The sequence below is a fragment of the Bos indicus x Bos taurus genome, chromosome 4 (assembly GCF_003369695.1).
Source record: "Bos indicus x Bos taurus breed Angus x Brahman F1 hybrid chromosome 4, Bos_hybrid_MaternalHap_v2.0, whole genome shotgun sequence".
NCBI lineage: Eukaryota > Metazoa > Chordata > Mammalia > Artiodactyla > Bovidae > Bos > Bos indicus x Bos taurus.
The window spans coordinates 13,106,343-13,126,225 of NC_040079.1; the positions used below are offsets into that span (position 1 = coordinate 13,106,343).

General features: G+C 48.2%; 1 protein-coding gene across 2 annotated transcripts; it reads right to left on the reverse strand.

Annotated features, from left to right (window-relative positions):
* Window positions 1-1,399: 1,399 nt before the first annotated feature.
* CASP2 (caspase 2) lies at window positions 1,400-19,782 on the reverse strand. Of its 2 annotated transcripts, XM_027538768.1 has the most exons (11): window positions 19,578-19,782; window positions 16,015-16,165; window positions 15,553-15,720; window positions 15,311-15,392; window positions 14,644-14,738; window positions 14,188-14,364; window positions 8,219-8,347; window positions 7,979-8,069; window positions 4,055-4,204; window positions 3,802-3,911; window positions 1,400-3,655 (listed from the first exon to the last, which is right to left on the reverse strand). In XM_027538768.1, exons 1-11 carry the CDS (start codon window positions 19,649-19,651, stop codon window positions 3,524-3,526), a joined length of 1,359 nt encoding a protein of 452 aa, XP_027394569.1. In that variant the 5' UTR covers window positions 19,652-19,782; the 3' UTR covers window positions 1,400-3,523. The 2 variants fall into 2 exon arrangements, with proteins under 2 accessions (XP_027394569.1, XP_027394570.1); XM_027538769.1 differs by lacking the exons at window positions 1,400-3,655; window positions 3,802-3,911; window positions 4,055-4,204 and adding an exon at window positions 7,831-7,895 and having other exon boundaries at window positions 19,578-19,747.
* Window positions 19,783-19,883: the final 101 nt, after the last annotated feature.

The window sequence follows — 19,883 nt, forward strand, 5'->3', positions numbered from 1 at the left end:
GCATCTGTAATGAGTTAACCCTAAGTGATCCACCACGCATCCTCCCGCTTCATCCTCAGAAGGTAGCATCCTTCCTTCTTTTAAGGCAGCAACGATTTACCCGTGTTTAAATAAGGGTGAGGTTAGGCACCTTAGCCAAGGTCTCTGATACCTTAAAAGGACAAGCCAGTATTCAAAATCTATTTAATTCTGGAGTCTGTGTCCTTAAAGCTACAGCTTTTTCTTCTGTATAAATTGAAGTTTCTGAGCCTCATTTTCCTCTTCTGAAGAACCGGGGTGATTACACCCTCCTGACTTGTGGGAGGATGGTGTAAAGCTGCAAGCATAGGGCCTGGGAGACGCACTGTGTTCAGGCAGCTGGAGCTGTTATTAACATCTTTGCCTCAGACCACTTTCTCCTTCTACCGGAATATCCCACTTGCTCCATTTCTTCCTGTTATTCTCTTCGTTATCACGGGAGATGGGATGGGGGGAGGGCAGCAAAGAACCGCCCCCAGTTCTAGAACGGGGATAATTTTAGAAGAGAATCCCCTGGCAGAGGACACGGAGCTGTGAAATTCAACCTGACGCCCTTATCCAAGGGCGGGGCGGGGAGGACAGGGAGCCCAGCTCAGCAGATGCTGCTCTGTAAGCCCTGAACACACCCAGCTCCCACAGGCTGTCCTCCCACTCACTGCTCCAGGGCCTCCCTCCAGAGGTACCCGGGGCCAGCCTGCTCCTACAGCCTTTGCCCTCAGTTCTTCAGCCAGTTCCTCTTTCCACCCGGTGATGCTTCAGCTCAACTTCATCCCTCTTTGCTCTTCCTCCTCTAGGTTCATAGACAAGCTTCCCTCCCCCAGGGTCCTCATCAGCTATCCCACCACAAAGCTCCTACAGAACTTCCCCTCTCTAACCCTCTGTAGCCCACTTGCACATGTACACCTGCCTCTCCAGGTGCAGACATATCGCACCCGAGGATTCCCCAGGTTACACAGTCCACTGCCCGAGGATTCTCTTACCATCTACACCCAGCCAGGAAAACCTTCAATCCAAATTGGACCATGCGAGATGGGGAACTCTACGATCCTTGGCATCTCCTCCCATTCCAACTCAATGTGTTTCTCTAGCCTCCCTCTTGTCATCTAAATAATCCAGGACCGACGCTACTTGACTCTTCCATCTCTTGTGACCATGAGGAACCTCAGTGCGGGTAGCTGTGTTTGGGGCCGCTGCCTGTGGCCACAATGGAGGTGGGCCCGTCCCAAATGCGGACCTGGTGGCATTAAAAAGACCTTGCGGCCAAACAAGATGTGTCCCACTCTGGGTGTGCCCTGTGAGGCGGTGGGAAAAAGCAGCTCTAAGAAGTCAAGGAAATAAGTGGGCTTCCCAACACGATTTCTCTACAGACATCAGGCACACATCGGTAATAAATATGAGCATTTATTTGGCACCAGATGGCAATACAAAATCCTGGCAGTGGGAACTGGAAAGGTTCTATCACCTAAGTACTTCCAGATGACACTGAGCCAAGGGCAGGACTTGGCAACAAGTCTCCAAGCCCCCGGCTCACAGAACGAGTGTTTACTGAGCACCTGAACTACCAGAGCCTGGGCACTGCGCCCGGCACCACGGGAGACACAGAGGAAGTCGCCCTGCACGTGACTTCCGCCCTCAGGAGCTAATAATACCAGTGGATGAAACAAAACACGTGTGAGGACACAGAGTACACACACTAAACTGGGCATTTTTACCAAAAGGGAGATTTCGTCAAAGGGTAGGATTCTGGCTAGGGTTGCTTCCTTTCTTCAGCAAACATTTACTGAAGACCTATGACGTGCCAGGCACTGGGTCCGTATTAGTGAACGAGAGAGACAGGGTTTCCACCCTCATGGAGTTTAAAGGGGAGATGCGAATGAACACGTGAAGCACGCACGCATATAATGAATGATTATACAGTGTGATAAGTGCAATGAGGAGATTAAACAGAAGACAGAAATAAAGTTAAAAACAACACTCTATTTTTAATAGAATGGCTTGGGAAGGCCTCCACAAAAAGGTGGCCTTTGAGCTCTGACTTGAAGGATAAAGAAGCCACCAGGGCCAAGAGTGGCGAGGGGTAGGACTCAGCGGACCCAGGAACAGTACCTGATGGTCTAGGCCAGGAAAGACCTCAGAATGTTTGAGAAACCCAGGACACCATTGAGCTGTCGCTCACAGGGAAATCAGCACTTATGAGGCCCTACAGGCCAATGGAAGGAGTCTGGATTTGATTAGAGGTGTGACAGGAAACCAAAGGGTTCCAAGCAGGGGAGCGAGAGGATCAGATTTATACTTAAAAACAAATCTGTCATACAGAGATTAGATTGTCGTACGGCAAAAAAGGCCTTTAAGAATAGAAGGCTTCATGTAAGTGCATATAAAGGTGGCTTCTATGGTAAATAAATAACATATATAGAGCACTGACCTCCCTGAAATGGACAGTCACAATGGGAAGGGGAAATAACACATAAAATCCAGAGAGGATTTAATACAGAAGAAGAAAGCCGGAACAAAGTACTATACTACATCCTCAAGCAGCCAAACGATCCAATTAAGCTGTATTTTAGACGATTTCGTGGCTGCCGTAAACAGAATGAGACAAAGGTAAAGAGGGGAGAAACAGGAAGCAGAAAGATAACAGCCAGGAAGCTTTTCTAGGAGGGGCACTTCACGGGAAGGAACACGAGGATAAGGTGGCAGACTGCCAAGCATGGGCAAGCACAGCACCCTTATCTCCTCTGCTGACACTCCCTGCAAGGCTCACTTCAGGAACAAAGCTCAGGGCACCCACAACCCATGAAAAGATCTTGGAAGCTTCCATGGGCAAAGATCAACAAGTTAACAGACACAAGGCATCCAAATTCTGACCTCTGCTGAAAGGCGGAATTCCCAGAGCCCCAAGGAGCCAAGAGCTGAGCTGAGAAGACAGTCCTTCCCGGGGGAGACCCTCTGGAATCGAAGGGGACAAACGCACAGGTCCGGGCCCGCCCACAGTAGCAGAGGGTGCTTGGCCTTTTGAAATCAAATGAAAACTGTCTGCATTGAACTGAAACTCCCACTTTGGGACAAATGGGGCCGGGACATGAAAGGAGAGACGGGAGGTGTGACCTCTGGGACATCTCAGCTCCTGGAACAAAAGCAATTACCAGGGTGCTTCCTCCAAGAGTGCTGGGGGCAGGAGCTGAACACAATCATCGAGGAAACCCACAAGATACTGCGTGCACAGTGTCATTCGCCAGGTCCCTCAATGGAGGCCACACGCTCCTGGCAACGAGTCCAGCCAGAGCCGGCTCTCCAGGAGAGGTGTGCACAGGAGGAGCTGGTGGTCCCAGGTCACCAGTGGAGACGGTGGGCGTGAGAAAGGAGCCTGGGGGAGTCCCAATCCCTGAGGGGAGGCACAGAAGCTGCGCATCCTGGAGAGAGAGGCTCTACCTCGCCTCCTGAGGCCCAGCGGCCTCCACGTGGCCCGGTGACGAGGTGGGATGCAGGGGGTGGGGGGCTGGCATCACGTGGGGGGGTGGCCCGGGAAGAGGTAGAGGTGGCGGCACAGGGTGCTACAGTACTCGGACATCTCCTTGCAGCGGTGGAACTCCGTGCCTGGGGCGTAGCCTTCTCGCTCCTTGATGAGCGCGTTCACCTGCCAAGGCAGAAACCCAGGGGCCAGGGTCTGAGAATTGGGTGTTTTCAGAATCCCAGCACAAGTGGAAGGGTGGTGGAAGACTGAAAACCAGTGCAAGGGGGCAGGAGGGTGGAACACTGCGCGGCCGGGCAGAGCCCGCTCACCTTCACCAGCATGTCGGCCACGTGCATGTCACAGGCCCTCTCGGAGAACACCTGGGTGAGGGCCTCCACGTACCAGGAGCCCCGCTTGGTGTTGCGCATGGCAGCGGTCCCTGCAACCAGAGCAGCAGCGGGCGCCGACTGAAGGCCATGGGCACCCTCCCCAGCGGACGGACCTCCCCAACACCCGCCCTGGTCAGAGCCCTGAGTGACAGAGCCTGCCACCTCTGGAATCACTCCTCGGGACACACAATACCTCTGAGGCAGGCGTAGCCACAAATCATGTCTGAGCGGGTGGGCAGCCGCATCTTCAGCAGCTCCTCTCTGCTGGCATCGCTCTCCTCGCATTTGGGGGATCGGTCATGGTTCTTCCCGTCTTGCAGGTCGACCCCACGATCTGTTTCATCTGTAGAAAAACAAATAAGAGTGGACAAAGACGTTATTTCCTCCCACCTCTCTTGGGCTTGTCACAGGCAAGCCCAAGTTCCCTGCAACTGGGACGGGAAGAGCCATTTCCAGCTGTTGCCTCCAACCTGTGGCTGATGAATTAATTAAAAAAAAGGAAAACAAACACCATTACTCCCGCTCCTCTGCCAGTGTGCACCGATCAGGCAGAGATACGTGCCCACGCACACGCACGTATATGTGGTCTGAGCTTTGTCCACTCTGTGTAAGACAGGCAAAGTGCTCAATCAAACACTCCTTGTAAACAGAACGAAAAGCCATCTGCGTCCACGATTCACTCGTCCGATTATCAGTATACCTGGAAGTCAAAGTGCTCCTTACTGTAATACACGATAAAATACTGATACAGTTATACTACATAAAAAAGAGAAACCAGTTAATAAACCAAAAATATAATTACTACAAGTATGCTGTATGAAAACCACAACCACAATGTCTATGTTTTTGATAAACACATTATAAAACTAAGCATGATCAGCTGTTTCCATGGTGTTTTTGATATTTTTAAACCACTTATTATTTATTAATTTCATAAGCCAAATTGTAGCTGGCACGCAAAATTTAAGAGACACTTAAAATTTGGATAATCAACTGTTTTAACAATGTAAAAAGGACACTATTATATTATTAAATTATTAGCAGTAGATCCTCAACATCCCCTGAGCACACACCCAGCCTTCTGACCCGGGCCTTATCTAGCCCCAGACATGTTCCTTCTGACGCTGTTGCTTGGGAGTGGTAGGACAGCTTGTCAAGCCAGAGGTAACAGTGTGTAAGCTTTCTTTTTCTTCACATCTCCTGCTCCAAGTAACACCTGAGAGAGCCTTAAAGGGGAGCGAAACTTGAAGGTCTGTGCAGAAAATGACCAAGATTCACTGATCTGACAAAAATTTACTGTGCAACTGCCATGTGCCAGGCACTGTTTTTGTTTTAAGCCCAAGGGATACAGTGAAGAGAAAGTCCCCATCCTCATGGAGCTTACACTCCAGTTTAGGAGCCAGTCAACCAGTGCAGGGTCCTTTTTCGAGGCATCAGTTATGTTAACTGAGTACAGCAGAAGACAGGTGAGCTCAGACTTTTAAAGGAACAGCCGGCTTACTGGTCATCCCTTGGAGGATTTGATTTTAGAGAAAAGATTCAGCTTAGCCCAGGAGGGCGCTATTTCCCTACCCAGGTCTGGTATTTGTATATAATCTCTGAACTCAGGAGAAAATGATTGTGAACATGTTACTTCACTTTGCCAGTGATGCCTCCTACAGGAAACAGGCCAAGCTGCATGCGTCCCTCAAGAGAAAGGAGACGCCTCTCCCGCCTTTGTGTCTGAGATCTATTGATCAACAAATGGCTCTTTTCTCACATCCCTGTATCTGTTTTCTGTATTATTGCTCCACTTTTTAGGCAGGCTAATTTCCATCCTAGACAGCATATTACAAAGCAGAGACGTTACTTTGCCAACAAAGGTCCATCTACTCAAGGCTATGGTTTTTCCAGTGGTCATGTATGGATGTGAGAGTTGGACTATAAAGAAAGCTGAGTGCTGAAGAATTGATGCTTTTGAACTGTGGTGTTGAAGAAGATTCTTGAGAGTCCCTTGGACTACAAGAAGATCCAACCAGTCCATCCTAAAGGAGATCAGTCCTGGATGTTCATTGGAGGGACTGATGCTGAAGTTGAAACTCCAATACTTTGGCCACCTAATGCAAAGAGCTGACTCATCTGAAAAGACCCTGATGCTGGGAGAGATTGAGGGCAGGAAGAGAAGGGGATAACAGAGGATGAGATGGTTCGATGGCATCACCAACTTGATGGACTTGAGTTTGAGCAAGCTCTAGGAGTTGGTGATGGACAGGGAGGCCTGGCGTGCTGCAGTCCATGGGGCCGCAGAGAGTCAGACACGACTGAGTAACTGAACTGAACTGAATTTCTATCTATTGAAGCCAATATTTATGATGTGCTACTAAGTGTCAGGCAGTGCCCTGGGCCTGTGGATACAGCAGGGACATAAAAGGAGGAAGTTCCTGCTCACACATACTCTTTTTCTCAGCACTGCTCCCTGTAATTATCCTAAAAAAAAAATTATCCAATTGTTTCTTATTTGTGCTCCCAATAGCTCTGTACTATTATCTTCTGTGAAAGCCCAAAATCTCAGCTGTGACTACAGGTTTATGATCACTAGGATCTGTCTCATGTGGTCAGCCACATCTCACTACACGTGACTGACGCAGATGGAGAACCAGGCATACCTGTGGCTCAGCCCACTGTGGGGCAGGGGAAGGGGTGTCCTTTTGATCTTGGTGTGCTTGTCACACTGCACTCCTCCTCTTTCCCTGAAAGGCCCTAACTGCTGTTCCACCGCTGCTCTCTGCTATGCGTGCGTGCTAGGTCACTTCAGTTGTGTCTGATTCTTTGTGATCCTATGGTCTGTACCCACCAGGCTCCTCTGTCCATGGGATTCTCCTGGCAAGAATACTGGAGTGAGTTGCTATGCCCTCCTCCAGGGGATCTTCCCCACCCAGGGACCGAACTTGTGTCTCCTGTGGCTCCTGCATTGCAGATGGATTATTTACCTCTCTCTACTATGTGTTAGTTGCTGAGTCATGTCCGACTCTTTGCAACCCCATGCACTGTAGCCTTCCAGGCTCCTCTGTCCATGGGATTCTCCAGGCAAGGATACTGGAGTGGGTTGCCATTTCCTTCTCCATGATTCTCTGCTATACCCATATAAAAAAATATATTATTTCAATCTTTGGACAAAAGGACCTTTAAATCAAACTGTAAGTCTCTTAAGGGAACAGACCATGTTATAACAGTCAGAGCTGGTATTCTGTGGATTTACCATGAGCCAGGCACTGACCTAATACGAACCACTTTCATGTGAACCACTTCACTTAACCATCACAACAACACGACCTTAGGACGTGTGATTACCTACATTTTATACGGAGGAAACTAAGGTGAAGGGACATGGAGTAACCGCTCTATAACTTCACATGACTAGTCAGTAGCAGAGGCAGAATCTGACTCCACATTTAGAGCTTTCAATCACCACTCTTTTCCTCTGAAATGAGACGCACACCCGCATGTCTTCTGAGCATAATCAGGGAGTCCTGGCTTGTCAAGGGATGAAAAGAGAGTGCATGCAAGAGGGATGGAGGAGCTCGCGAAGAGCAGGAGCCAAAGGTGACGCGGGGCCTCCACACTGCTCTCCCGCACGACACAGGAGGGGCCCGGAGAGGAGAGGAGGCGAGAATGGGGTGTGGGGGAGAAGAGGAGGAGGAGAAAGGGGGAGGAGAAAGGGGGAGGAGAGGTGGAGAAAGAAAAAGAGGAAGAGGACCAAGTGAGAGGGTGAGGAAGCAGAGGCAGCTGGCAGACCCTGAACCAGAAAGAGCGATGAGAAAAGTGCACCAGGGTTAATAAGCACAGGAAAAAAGGAAGCGTCCTCAGCAAAGAAGGCGAAGGCACTGGCCGAGAGCGTCCTGGGGGCGGACGCGGTGGCACGCAGAGAGCTGACCACCTGAGAGCCAGGGGCGGCCCGAGTCCCAGCACACCCCATGCGTCGGGAGACACTTACAGAGCAAGAGAGGCGGTGGCAGCAGTGAACAGAAGGAGGTGCCCAAGGGATCCGCTAGCACCTGAGAGGAGCAAACAGGAAAGTGAGAGCGGGTGGAGGCTGCCCGGGGGCCATACCCAGGGGCCGGTCCGCCGGGGCACTCACCTCCACGGCAGGCCTGGATGAAGAACATTTTCGGTTTGTTCTGTAGGCTTGGGCAGTTGGCATTGTCAAAGAGCCGAAAAACCTCTTGTAGCTGTTGGAGAGAAATAAGGGAGAAGAGGAGGTTGGTGGTCAGTGGGACCCGAGTCCTGTAGACATAAACAGCGGCCGTCCCTGGAGAGACGGGCAGCAGGAGGTGGCGTGGCCCAGGCTCAGCAGCCGCGGCCACAGACCGGCACGCACCTGGAGCAGTTTGCCGTCCACGCCGTAGACGCCGCCCTCCACGCCGTGGGAGAGGAGCGCCACTATGCAGGAGTCAGTGACTCGGTGAACCGGGAGCTGGGCAAAATTCTGCAGTTTCTCTTGCATTTCCTAGGAGAAAGATGCCTTTCAGGGTTGCTCACTAGAGTCAGCACCTATACAAGCTTCCTTTTGGTGTCTGAAGCCCTAGGCTATTAGAAAATCAAACGCGTTCTCTACCAAGTCAGAAGCTAAGTAAACACAAGAAAACTACATGACTTTAGCTCAGTTGGTAAAGAATCTGCCTGCAGTGCAGGAGACCCGGGTTCAATCCCTGGGTCGGGAAGATCCGCTGGAAAAGGAAATGGCAACCCACTCCAGTATCCAGAGTAGCCTTGTAGGCTGCAGTCATGGCTGCAGTCCATTGGGTTGCAAAGACTTGGGCACGACTGAGCAACTAACACTCACTTACTTAGACAAAACACTGAATATAATGATTCACAGGCTCATTATAAGCTCATGTGAAGAACTCCTGGAGTGAAGCCAAGTTATTAATGAAGCTAATCATGCAGATGCTAGTTAACTTTACCCACTCTTCAGGCATCAACCAGCTCTTGCTTCAGCGCATGTGCCCTTGTATGTTAATGGCACAAAGGGGACTGCCAGGTAAACTGTGAATGAGTAAGTAACACACTTACAAGACAGTAACAGCCGTTAAGAACTGTTCTGTGATCACGGGCTCACAGGATCATGACAGCAGAGAACAGCAGTACTTCCATGCTGTTTTCTGTCTCAGAAATGAAGTTCCCAGAGATGATGATGATGTCTGTACAAAAATGCTTTTGCTCACAGAAGAACACACTCTATGGAGGACTCTGGACAGGGTCCTGACTACCTACATGAGCCAGTGGATCAGAGAGACCTAGGTTTAACCCCTGGGTTCATAAATTAGAACAGGTTCTAATATCCACTTTGTAAGAAGACAATTAAGAGTAAATTTTCTCCGAGTTTGTAAAGATTAAATGAAACACTGCATTGCTGCTGTTGTTTAGTGGCTAAGTCACGTCCAACTCTTCTGTGATCCCAAGGACTGTAACCCACCACGCTCCTCAGTCCATGGCATTTCTCAGGCAAGAACACTAGAATGGGTTGGCATTTCCTTCTCCAGGGGATCCTCCCAACCTAGGGATGGAACCCACGTTTCCTGCATTGGCAGGTGAGTTCTTTACCACTGAGCCACCAGGGAAGCCCTGAAATATTGCATAGAAAGGGCTTATCACTACGCCTGGCACATACTGCAAAGATCTGCCTTCATACTGTGCCATATTATTTTTCCAAAGAAACGCTGTAGTCCAGCTTAAGAATCTTTTTGATCTTGCACTAGACTGCCATATATGAGTAACACTCCACCTTAAGCATTTGCTCTATACAATGTAAAGTTATAATACATCTAATAGCATAATTATACCAATGTGATACAAATCGTTAAAATTATGTCTCCCTCTACAACTCAAAATGTCTAGATTGTCTCTGAGGTGAGCAGGGAGAAAATGAGTTCATTTTGCCATGAATTTGACCAAAATATAATGAAGAATGCGCTATAAAGCAGAGCAGTTTCAGAACACGTGTATCGAACAGCACCATACCCAGGTCCTACTTGTATTAACAGACTGCAGGGGCTCTCCAAGTGTGACCTCTCAAAGAGCAGCATCAGCCTCACCCGGGAATCTGCAGGAAATACAGTCTTTGCTCCCGGCAAGCTGAGCCTCCACAAGCCCTCCATGTGAGTCTGATGTACTAACGTGAGAACTTATCTGCTGTTTGGAACATATCTGTTTGCAGATAACTGAGATTTCATAAAAGACTTGAAAGTCTACAGTTTCACTGGAAATGGAGAAACTGGCTGTGTTGAAAGAGCATGTATACTTTCTGAGCAAACAGAACCCAACCATAATTCTGGAGATCTTAAGGTAATAAAAGATATCCAAAATTCATTCAATAATATATAATCTCCAGAGAACACATATAAGTTATGACTGCTCCTCTGGAGTTGACTATAACAGAATTTAACACCTAACAGTGGAAGCTAATTTTGCTCCAAGGGAATAGAAGTATAGGTTTGGCACTCAGGAGCATTTCGAACTTAACTGAGGTTATTTTATCAGTAAACAGAAGACAACAAAGTCCAAAGTAAGAATAGACAGGCTCTGTAACTGAATTTAAAAAGACTAAACCACTGAATAAATGGGGGTTAGTCATTTGGGGGAATTTTTCTGAAAGCAGCATAGCTTAAAATAGGATCTTGAGATCTATTTTTGATAAAATTACAGTGCTTCTATAAATAGCAGGGTTCTTCACACTTGTATGTGTTTTTGGCTGGGGGACACAGAAGAAGGGAATAAATAACCTGTGAACTCCCTGAAACTACACACAAAATTCTATGGGCAGCTGCATTTTCCAGAGATGACCCATAGCGCTTGTCACTACACTCTCAAAGCCATCTGTGACCAAATGCAAGCTATAAACCAATACCTGGCGAAAAGAAATCTGCCACTTTAAAGGGTATCTCATTGCCTAACATACAATAAACTATAATTCTAGAACTAGTAACCTCATGAGGTGGAAGCAACGAGAACAGACTCTGATGAAGAACGGAAGCACTGAACACCTCCATGGGCAGGGAAGATACCAGCATGCTTGTCAGCACCATCAGCATAAGACAATTTAAGATTACACCATCTCAGATTTTTAAGTGACATTATCTCTAAAGCAAAAAAAAGGATAATACGGGGAGAAAAAGAGGATCTAAATTTTCTTGGTTCTGTCTCTGGCCTGCTGAGGACATTCGATCAGGAAGAGGTCACACCCACTGCCATCATCTGGTTTCAACCGTGCCTGCAAGCCTGCCTGGCCACTGTCAGAAACTGGCCCTGCAACTGTCCCGTTCTGCACCTCCAGAGCTGCTGAGGCCCAGATACGTGGGGAGGGCGATACCCTCAAGGTTCAATCCTAGCCCTTTGGCTCCTTCTCGAAGATCATAGGCTCTCATTACTTAAGTCTTTTTCCTACACAAGTAGCTCCCAAATTCACGTCTTTGGTCCTGACGTCCTCAGAGGCTCTCAACTCCTTCCGTTTTCCTCCTCCTTCAGTCACAAGGCACTGGCGGCACAACCATGCCATTACACTGTTTTTCACGTGTGTTCCTTTCCTTTTGGTCCGCTATCCTGTTCAGAACCCCTGCCATCTCATCACAGCATGTGGGGTCTCAGCTCCCCAGCCAGGGATCGAACCTGCACCCCGTGCGTTGGAAGCATGAAGTCTTAACCACTGGACTGCCAGGGAAGCCCTCTACCTCATTCTTTACAATGGTGTCATATTAATCTTTCTGAATCATCACTGTGAATGCATCACCTTTCTATTCAAAAACTACTAATGACGTTGGAGTGTCAGCACAAGGAAGTCCAGTTCCTTTGGGAAGACGTTCAAGGCCCTGGGCATTCTGGTCCCTTGATCTCCAATCTTGTTTTTGGCACTCCTGGGCCCCAGACACTTGGTTCACCACCAGGTCCTGAACATCACACACAGCTCTAACCAGTATGCTGTGCCCCCTGTGTAGGACCCCTTCACCCCTCCTCTCTCCTCAGCAGCTTCCACCCTCCAAGGACAGCTGAAATCTCACAACCTCCTGACCACATCTACCCAGGTGGTAGTTTCTTCCTCTTCACTACTGCAGAAGACACTGTCTCTAATCTTTTCTTGTCTCAGGAACATTAGGGGACGTGCTTTTTTTTTTTTTTTTTTAACTGAAATCAAGACTCTCATCTAACTGAGGTGCCTTGAATTCAAGGTTCACATTTTAAAAAATCTCTGAGAGCTCACATAGTTCCCCATTATAAGGGTCTCAAAATTTAGGGTGAAAGTCGCTCAGTCGTGTCCAGCTCTTTGGACCCCATGGGCTATATATATATAGTCCATGGAATTCTCCAGGCCAGAATACTGGAGTGGGTAGCCTTTCCCTTCTCCAGGGGATCTTTCTAACCCAGGGATCAAACCCAGGTCACCCGCATTGCAGGCGGATTCTTTACCAGCTAAGCCACAGGGAAGCCCGAGAATACTGGAGTGGGTAGCCTATCCCTTCTCCAGGGGATCTTCCTGACCCAGGAATTGAACCAAGGTCCTACACTAAAGGCAGATTCTTCACCTACTGAGCTATCAGGGAATCTCTGGCAGTTCACATAGTTCCCCATTATAAGGGGCTCAAAATTGAACTCTGCTGCAATTCAAGTCATGGAACATTGTAATCAGAGAATCAGAACCCAACAGGTCCTTGAATCTGTATCAGGGAATGAGATCTGTGAAGTGGGCTCATAGGCCCATCATGTCACCAAGAAGCAGGAGCCCACAGCTGACATGGTGATTAGGGATGTATCTTTTAACTATCAGGCACATAAAATCCTTTATCAGCTGCATAAAATTTGGAAAACAAAGAGTAAATCCCTAGTAAAAGGAATGATTAGACCAAAGCCACTGAAGAAATGTAAACAGCATTCATTTTGTTAAATGACCTTCTGATAGGACTCCCTCTGAAAGAATTCCTGTTGTCCCACCCTTACTCCAAGCCCAGGAGACTCTCAGGAAAGTACCTGATGATCAAAGAACCTGTTCTAGCCATGGCTTTGAAGCAAGGGTGAGTTTACTCCTTTGCAGGAGCTGCTATCACTGAGAAGCTGGCAACAGCATGTAAAGGACAACATTCAGCTATAAACCACTGAAATTGGCCTCACCCGAAGTTCAGCAGATACATAATCTATTTCATAGAAGTAAGACAACTGAGAAACAGAAATGAAATCCACAGACAACGCTGAAGACAGACAGGGACTACCCTACCTCAACAGATCAAAGACAATCTCCTAGCAACCTTAATTTTACCATGGATATTCCCAAGTTTAGGAGAGTACTGTTTTCCTGGAATCAAATGGAAGAATTAGTATCGATTTACCAGTGGACTATTTTCAGTTTCAAAACAGAACTCCCTAAAGGTAAAAAAGTCAGTGGTACAGCCAATAATTGAGGCTAACGGAGACTAACTGATCACAAAAATGCTGATGACCTGCAGGAATCTAGTTCAAAAGTTATCTACCCGAAGATCTGTCTTGTGGTCACACAACTTATAACAGGTCATGTTAATTCATGAAAGAGCAACAAAACAGTATTTTACAAGCACAATTCTAGCAAACTTTTACCGGCCAACGTCATCGTGAGAACAATAGCTGGAACCCTAAGCAGCAGTATCAATCAAGAAGTCACTGTCCTGTGTACTCCTGACTTATATGTACCTTTCCTTGGTTGGCTGGGTGCATATTGGTGTCTCCTCACCTCCTGAGTGCTTGGGAAACAAGTTGCTTAGCTGGGAGAACCCGATCCTGGACCATTCTTACTCTGGGAGCACAGCCACCCTGGGAGGTCAACACTGCAGCAGCCGGCTGGCCCCAGATCTTTCTCTCTCTCCTTTTAAAACTTCAGGTATTTATTTTGGCTGTGCTGGGTCTTCCTGGGAGGGCTTTTCTCTAATTTAGGAGAGCGGGGGGCTACTCTTTTGTTGTGAAACACAGGCTCCAGGGCCCTCGGGCTCAGTGGCTGTGGCTCCCAGGCTCTAGAGCACAGGCTCTGAAGTTGTGGTGCGTGGGCTTAGTTGCTCTGAGACACATGGGATCTTCCCAGATGAGGGATCGGACTCATGTCTCCTGCATTGGCAGGCGGACTCTTTACCACTGGGCCACCAGGGAAGTCCCTGTTTTCTTTTTTAAAAACTAGACTGCAAGGTAGGAGACACAATACAATAAGTAAAAAGTAGGGAGAGAGAATAACTCTAGTAAAGCCCAGCCCGCCTGGCATAGAAGCACGGACATGTCTGGCCCCGACGTGTCACCAGCTCTCTGATGCACAGCATGCCCTACACCTCAGGTACCTACCTGAGCGGTCTGGTCAAGAAGAACGTGAACTTTGTAGCCCAAGAGCTTGAAGAGGGTGACGAGAGTGCTGTGGTCCACATCCCCTCCAGAGCGGAACTCCAGGTCTTTCTCTCCAGTGAAGTGTACGTTGCTCAGCACCAGTGCCAGGCCGCGGGGCCGAGACTGCAACCGGTAGGCCTGGGGAGGGGCACCCGATGAGACCGTCAGCCTCGTGAGGACAGAAACTATGCCTCCCCTTCCAAAATGAGACATTTCAAGAAAATTAAGACGTCACATTCTTCTTCATAGTCCCACCAGGTCAAAATATAGAAATGCCCACAAAAGACAGTCAACAGGCAATGCTTTTAGGACTAACAAGGCAAGAAGGAAATGATGTACACACAAGCTAGCTACGTTCAGATGAGGAAGGGGATCTCATTTCCCAGTGCCTTTCCTCTTGCCATTTCCAAGACTCACCAGGTGGTGGTGTGTTTGATAAAACTCAGGCGTGCAGGGCTTCACCTGAAGGCAGGGAGGACCATCTCCGTGGTCTAGGGAGTGCTCCACTGCATCTGTGGCACACAAACCAGAAAAACTAGCTTATAGTCTACTCGGCAATCTTAGTATCTTCATATAACTTCAGGTACCCTTTGGTCTCGCTCACTCCCCTGGTTCGTAAGCACTACAGAGACAGAGATCCTGTTTGCTTTTGCTCATTACAGGATCCTCTGCACTTGACCTGCCTATAGTAGTAGGTGCTCAACCCAAAGAATGACTGAATGGGGTATGGGGTATCTGATAAAAGTCTTATTCTAATCAGTACGCTATCACTGTGAAGTAACTCAGCTGTATACAAACACACACCAATCACGTGAAGGAATCTTTGGCCCTTGTTGCTCCAAGGGCCAATCACCATTAAAAAAATCATCTGTGATGGAAGGAAAACAGGTCCAACCTACACCCCACCTAAACTGTCCTGCTGGTTCCTAACAAATGCACTGAGGAAAGTGTGCCAGTTATAAACAAAAATAGGTATCACACTGGGCAAAGTCAGATACCAGTCAAGGAAACAGAAGTCAATCTGCAACAGGGGACTGGTTGGGGCGGAGATGGGGTTGTGCTATTTTACATCATCAGTTCTTACCTGGAGACAGGTGGAGCCGCTTGTGGCGGGTACAGGACTCACACACCGGGAAAGGGAGACTCAGGTCATAGTCACAGCTCAACTGTAAGAAAGCAGGACCCACCAAGCCAGGCTCAGGGGAGCTGGTTCAGATCAAGTAACACAGAACCCTAGTCCCCCACCCCAACCCATCCCCACTGTCTGAAAGATGCCCTTCCCACCAAACTAGCCTTTCTCAACACACACAGCCTAGGGCTCCATACCGGCGGGACTACAGGCTGAAGACCAGACAGGGTTCTGAGCAGCAGCTCCTCCAGGTGACTCTGCTTGGTCTCCCTCAGGGCCACACAGAAGGCATCAAAGGCCTGGGGGCCTCTCTTGGGCAGCAAGTTGAGGAGTTCCACGTTCTGGCCGAAACTGCCAGTCTTGGCCTACAAGGATAAAACATGACGTCACCTTTACTCACCCAACTGTAATCCTATTTCTCCAGGCGAGCTTCCCACTAACATCATCATCCGTCTCAAGAACTCCTTTTCACAGAAAGAAATGGATGTGTGAACTCCTTTCCGTTACTCGTGGATTCTGTCTGCTCTGTCAAATGCTTGAGGGCAGAAATGCACTTTCGCTGCCTTAGGGAAGCATGACATGCTTCCATGCTGTGCCATGCTCTGTTCTTGCTCTGACCACCCATGTATTTCCTTGGCTTTCCTCTTTTCCCTCAATACCTGAATGTGCTCTCTCATTTCCAAGGTGATAATGTCCTTCTCTAGGAGGTGTTCCAACAGTTCACTCAGCAGCAGCTCTTTGGCCAACACCACTCGGTTCTTTTTGAGAGCTTCCTGATGGTCAGGATGCATGCCACACCCTCTCAACATCCTGCAGATAAAAGGCGGACAGAAAAGCCGTCAATACAAGACGTGGCACAGAGGAGTGGGGTGCAAGAGACGTTGGTAGGAAAAACATAAAGAACAGGGCTTCCAATAACTAAGACATACTTTACTCAATCTGCTTAAAATCACAGAAGTATTGTTATTAGGCAGTAACACATTGATTATAAGCAAATGATATACAATCCTTTACAGAGAACGTTCAGCTGAGATCATCTTCTGTGTTCTAACTAGAATAACAAATGTCTATCGTGACAAAAATCACACACACACAAGTACACATCTTCACAATAAGGAATACTCCTGACAGACCAGTTTTAATTAAGGGGTACTTCAGAAAACATTTCACATTACTTATCTAAGTTGCTGACAGTGACTGACTTTAAAATAATGCTCTGTGAGAAATAAAATAATTTAATACAATGGCAAAAACTCAACAGACAACTTTAACAACAAATAAATCACACACACACACCCCTTCTCAAGCCTGTATTGCCCTGTGTGCTGTGCTTATCTGCTTCAGTCGTGTCCGACTCTTTGTAACCCTAAGGACTGTACCCCGCCAAGCTCCTCTGTCCACGGGAGTCTCTACGCAATAACACTGCAGTGGGTTGCCGTGCCCTCCTCCAGGGGATCTTCCCGACCCAGGGATTGAACCCATGTCTCTTACATCTCCTGCATTGGCAGGCAGGTTCTTTACCACGAGCGCCACCTAGGAAGCCCACTTCTACCAACTAAAACTATGGTTTTTTAAAACTGTTAGCTCCTGTGACAAAATGACACCAGAAATGACCAGAATCCTGTAAGAACTGCATTAAGTAGAAAGTCTGACAGTGACAGCAGATAAATGTCAACGACAGCAACAATCAACGTAACCTGAAATCACTTATAGGGTTAATCCCTGTAAAGGCTAAATTATTTTGGTAGTTTAGTTTATGAGGGATGCCTTCACTTAAAGGACTCCTTCATTTTGCTATGCATTTGGAAAGAGATCTGCTTCTGTTGATGAACTAAAAGAATCATATTTCCAATATATACCATCTGTATGCCTGCTGCTGCTAAGTCACTTCAGTTGTGTCCAACTCTGTGTGACCCCATAGACGGCAGCCCACCAGGCTCCCCCATCCCTGGGATTCTCCAGGCAAGAACACTGGAGTGGGATGCCATTTCCCTCTCCAATGCATGAAAGTGAAAAGTGAAAGTGAAGTCGCTCAGTAGTGTCTGACTCTTAGCGAACCCATGCACTTGCCAGCCTGCTCAGTTTCCAAATACATAACAACACTGAGGATCTGATGGCAGTAAGAAAGGTAACAGCTTCAGTTTGCAACGTAAAAATCTATTTTAAAATGCATCCTGATTTCAAAGATGTTAAAATGTGTTTGTGTGGGGGTTGAGGGTGAGTGAAGTGAAGTCTCTCAGTCGTGTCCAACTCTTTGGGACCCATGGACTGTAGCCTACCAGGCTCCTCCATCCATCCATGGGATTTTCCAGGCAAGAGTACTGGAGTGAGGGGGACATACATTTCACAATCAGTGAAATACCATGCATTTGTAGAATGTCCATGGTTTAATTCTAGAATGGAGGAGGGAAAAGCAGCTTTGGAAGAGCTTCTGAGGCACAAGAAATCCAAAGGCAGAGGAACCAGCCAGTAAAACACTCCCAGAGTTGTGTTGTTTAGTCATTGTGTCCAACTCTTTTGTGACCCATCGACTGTAGCTGCTGGGCTCCTCTGTCCATGGGATTTCCCAGGCAAGAATACTGGAGTGGGCTGCCATTTCCTTCTCCAGGGCCCAGGGTTACAGCTAGCCAACTTTCATTGATTTTGGGGTTTGAGGCAGTGATGTTTGAAACTCCGCTTTAACTTCTTGTTTCTATCGTAATACTCCTATTACCCCATATATTCATTAAAAACCTGCTACAACAATACAATCTAGAGAGAAATCAGAATCATTAAGAACCACCTTGGCACCTGCCAATGCAGGAAACACGGTTCGATTCCTGGTCCTGGTAGATTCCACGTGCAGCAGAGCTACTAAGCCTGTATACCAAAACTACTTCGCATGTGCTTTAGAGCCCAGGAGCCACAACTACTGAAGTCAGCGCACCCTAAAGCCCGTGCTCCTCAACAAGAGAGAGTACTACAATGACAAGTCCAGCAACTAGAGAAAGCCCCAAGGCAGCAACGAATCAGCATGGCCATAAGTATATAAATACTTTAAAAAAAAAAAAAAAAGAATCACCTTGGAACACACACCAAAGCAGACATGCATGAACTCAGATAAAAATAAATGTTAATAGGTCAGTCGCAAGATAACATCGCAGCTGGATACTGGGTATTTCCTCAGGATACATACCAATGGTGGGGCAGTTTACTCAACTTTTTTCTCTTAATTTACTAGTATTTTCTCCTTGAAACTTTATCCTCCCTCGGTTTCCATGCCACCATTCTCTCCAGTTTCCCTCTCTCCCTACTAGGTCCCTATTTTCCTTCACAGGATCTTTGGTCTGCCCTTAAACGTTGACAATCCCTCTCAAAGTCTCTCCCCATTCCCTCTCATTCACACAATTCACTAATCGACACTCGGTTCTTAACTCCAAAGTTCTGGACTTTAATTTTCCATCAGTAACTCATTAGGGTTTAATTTGAAGCACCATCCATTCTCCACACACCTGCTCCTTCCAGTCTTTCCATATCTTGGGCAGTTTCAAACATGGACTTTTCAGAAGTAACCACAACCACTTAGAACTTTAAGACACATCTGGAAAGAGAGGAGGCAGTGGAGAAAACGGACGCAAAGCCGAGTCTTAAAAGTCCTGATTCTGTGTCCTTCTGCAGGTCTGGTTCGAAAGCCCTCAGTTAATCTTCTGGGTCTGCCATGAAAGGATTTACCTAGGGCAGAGACCGAGGCACACTCACCTCCTTGTCTCAAAGTACTCAAATCCCAACACCTCTGTGGAATGCTTTGAAAATCTGGTCATTACACCCAATGCAATACAGATCATGATTTATTTGACCTAAAACAAATGCACACCAGGCAGAGGTCTGCAGGTCTCACAGGTGTTTAAGAGAGCAGTTTAGTTCCTAAAAAGGGAGCCAAGAAACAGAAAAGATAAAGAATCATTTAAGAGAAGCCGAGATTTGGCGAGGCTGAAAAGAGCTCCTCTGGTTCAGAGCCCCGTGCGTTGGAAATAATGGAGGCTGGGGAGTCTGTGCACGAGGCGGACAAGGCCCAGAAGAGATTCACCCGCCTGCGCTCCCCTCGGTCATTGCTTCCCTGGCTGGAAGCGCGGATATAGCTGCTTCCAGGGGCTCCGAGGTGACGAGGCGCCAGGACCACACGCCAGAAATCTGCGTTCCTCCCCTCGGACCCACTAAGGACCCCCGGACTCTCCCCACTCACCTGCGCCCCCTATCAGCGGCCATCTGCTCCTTTGGCTGGAGGGGGTACTGGAAGCCCGCGCTCGGCGCCGCCATTTCCCACTTTTCCCGGGCTGTGCGCGCACCCCCAACAGCCCAAACAAACCCCGAGCCGGGTCCCCAGCATCCCTCCCCCGTCCTTCTGCGCGCAACGCGCCTGCGCACTGCCTCCTCTAGCTCCGCCCCCCCGCCCCCCCACGCGAGGCCAGCCCCGCAGGAGCGGCCGCCGCAGCGCGCGCAGGCGCAGAACCCGCACGGTGGGCGCGCTGACCAATAGGGCGAGCGAGCG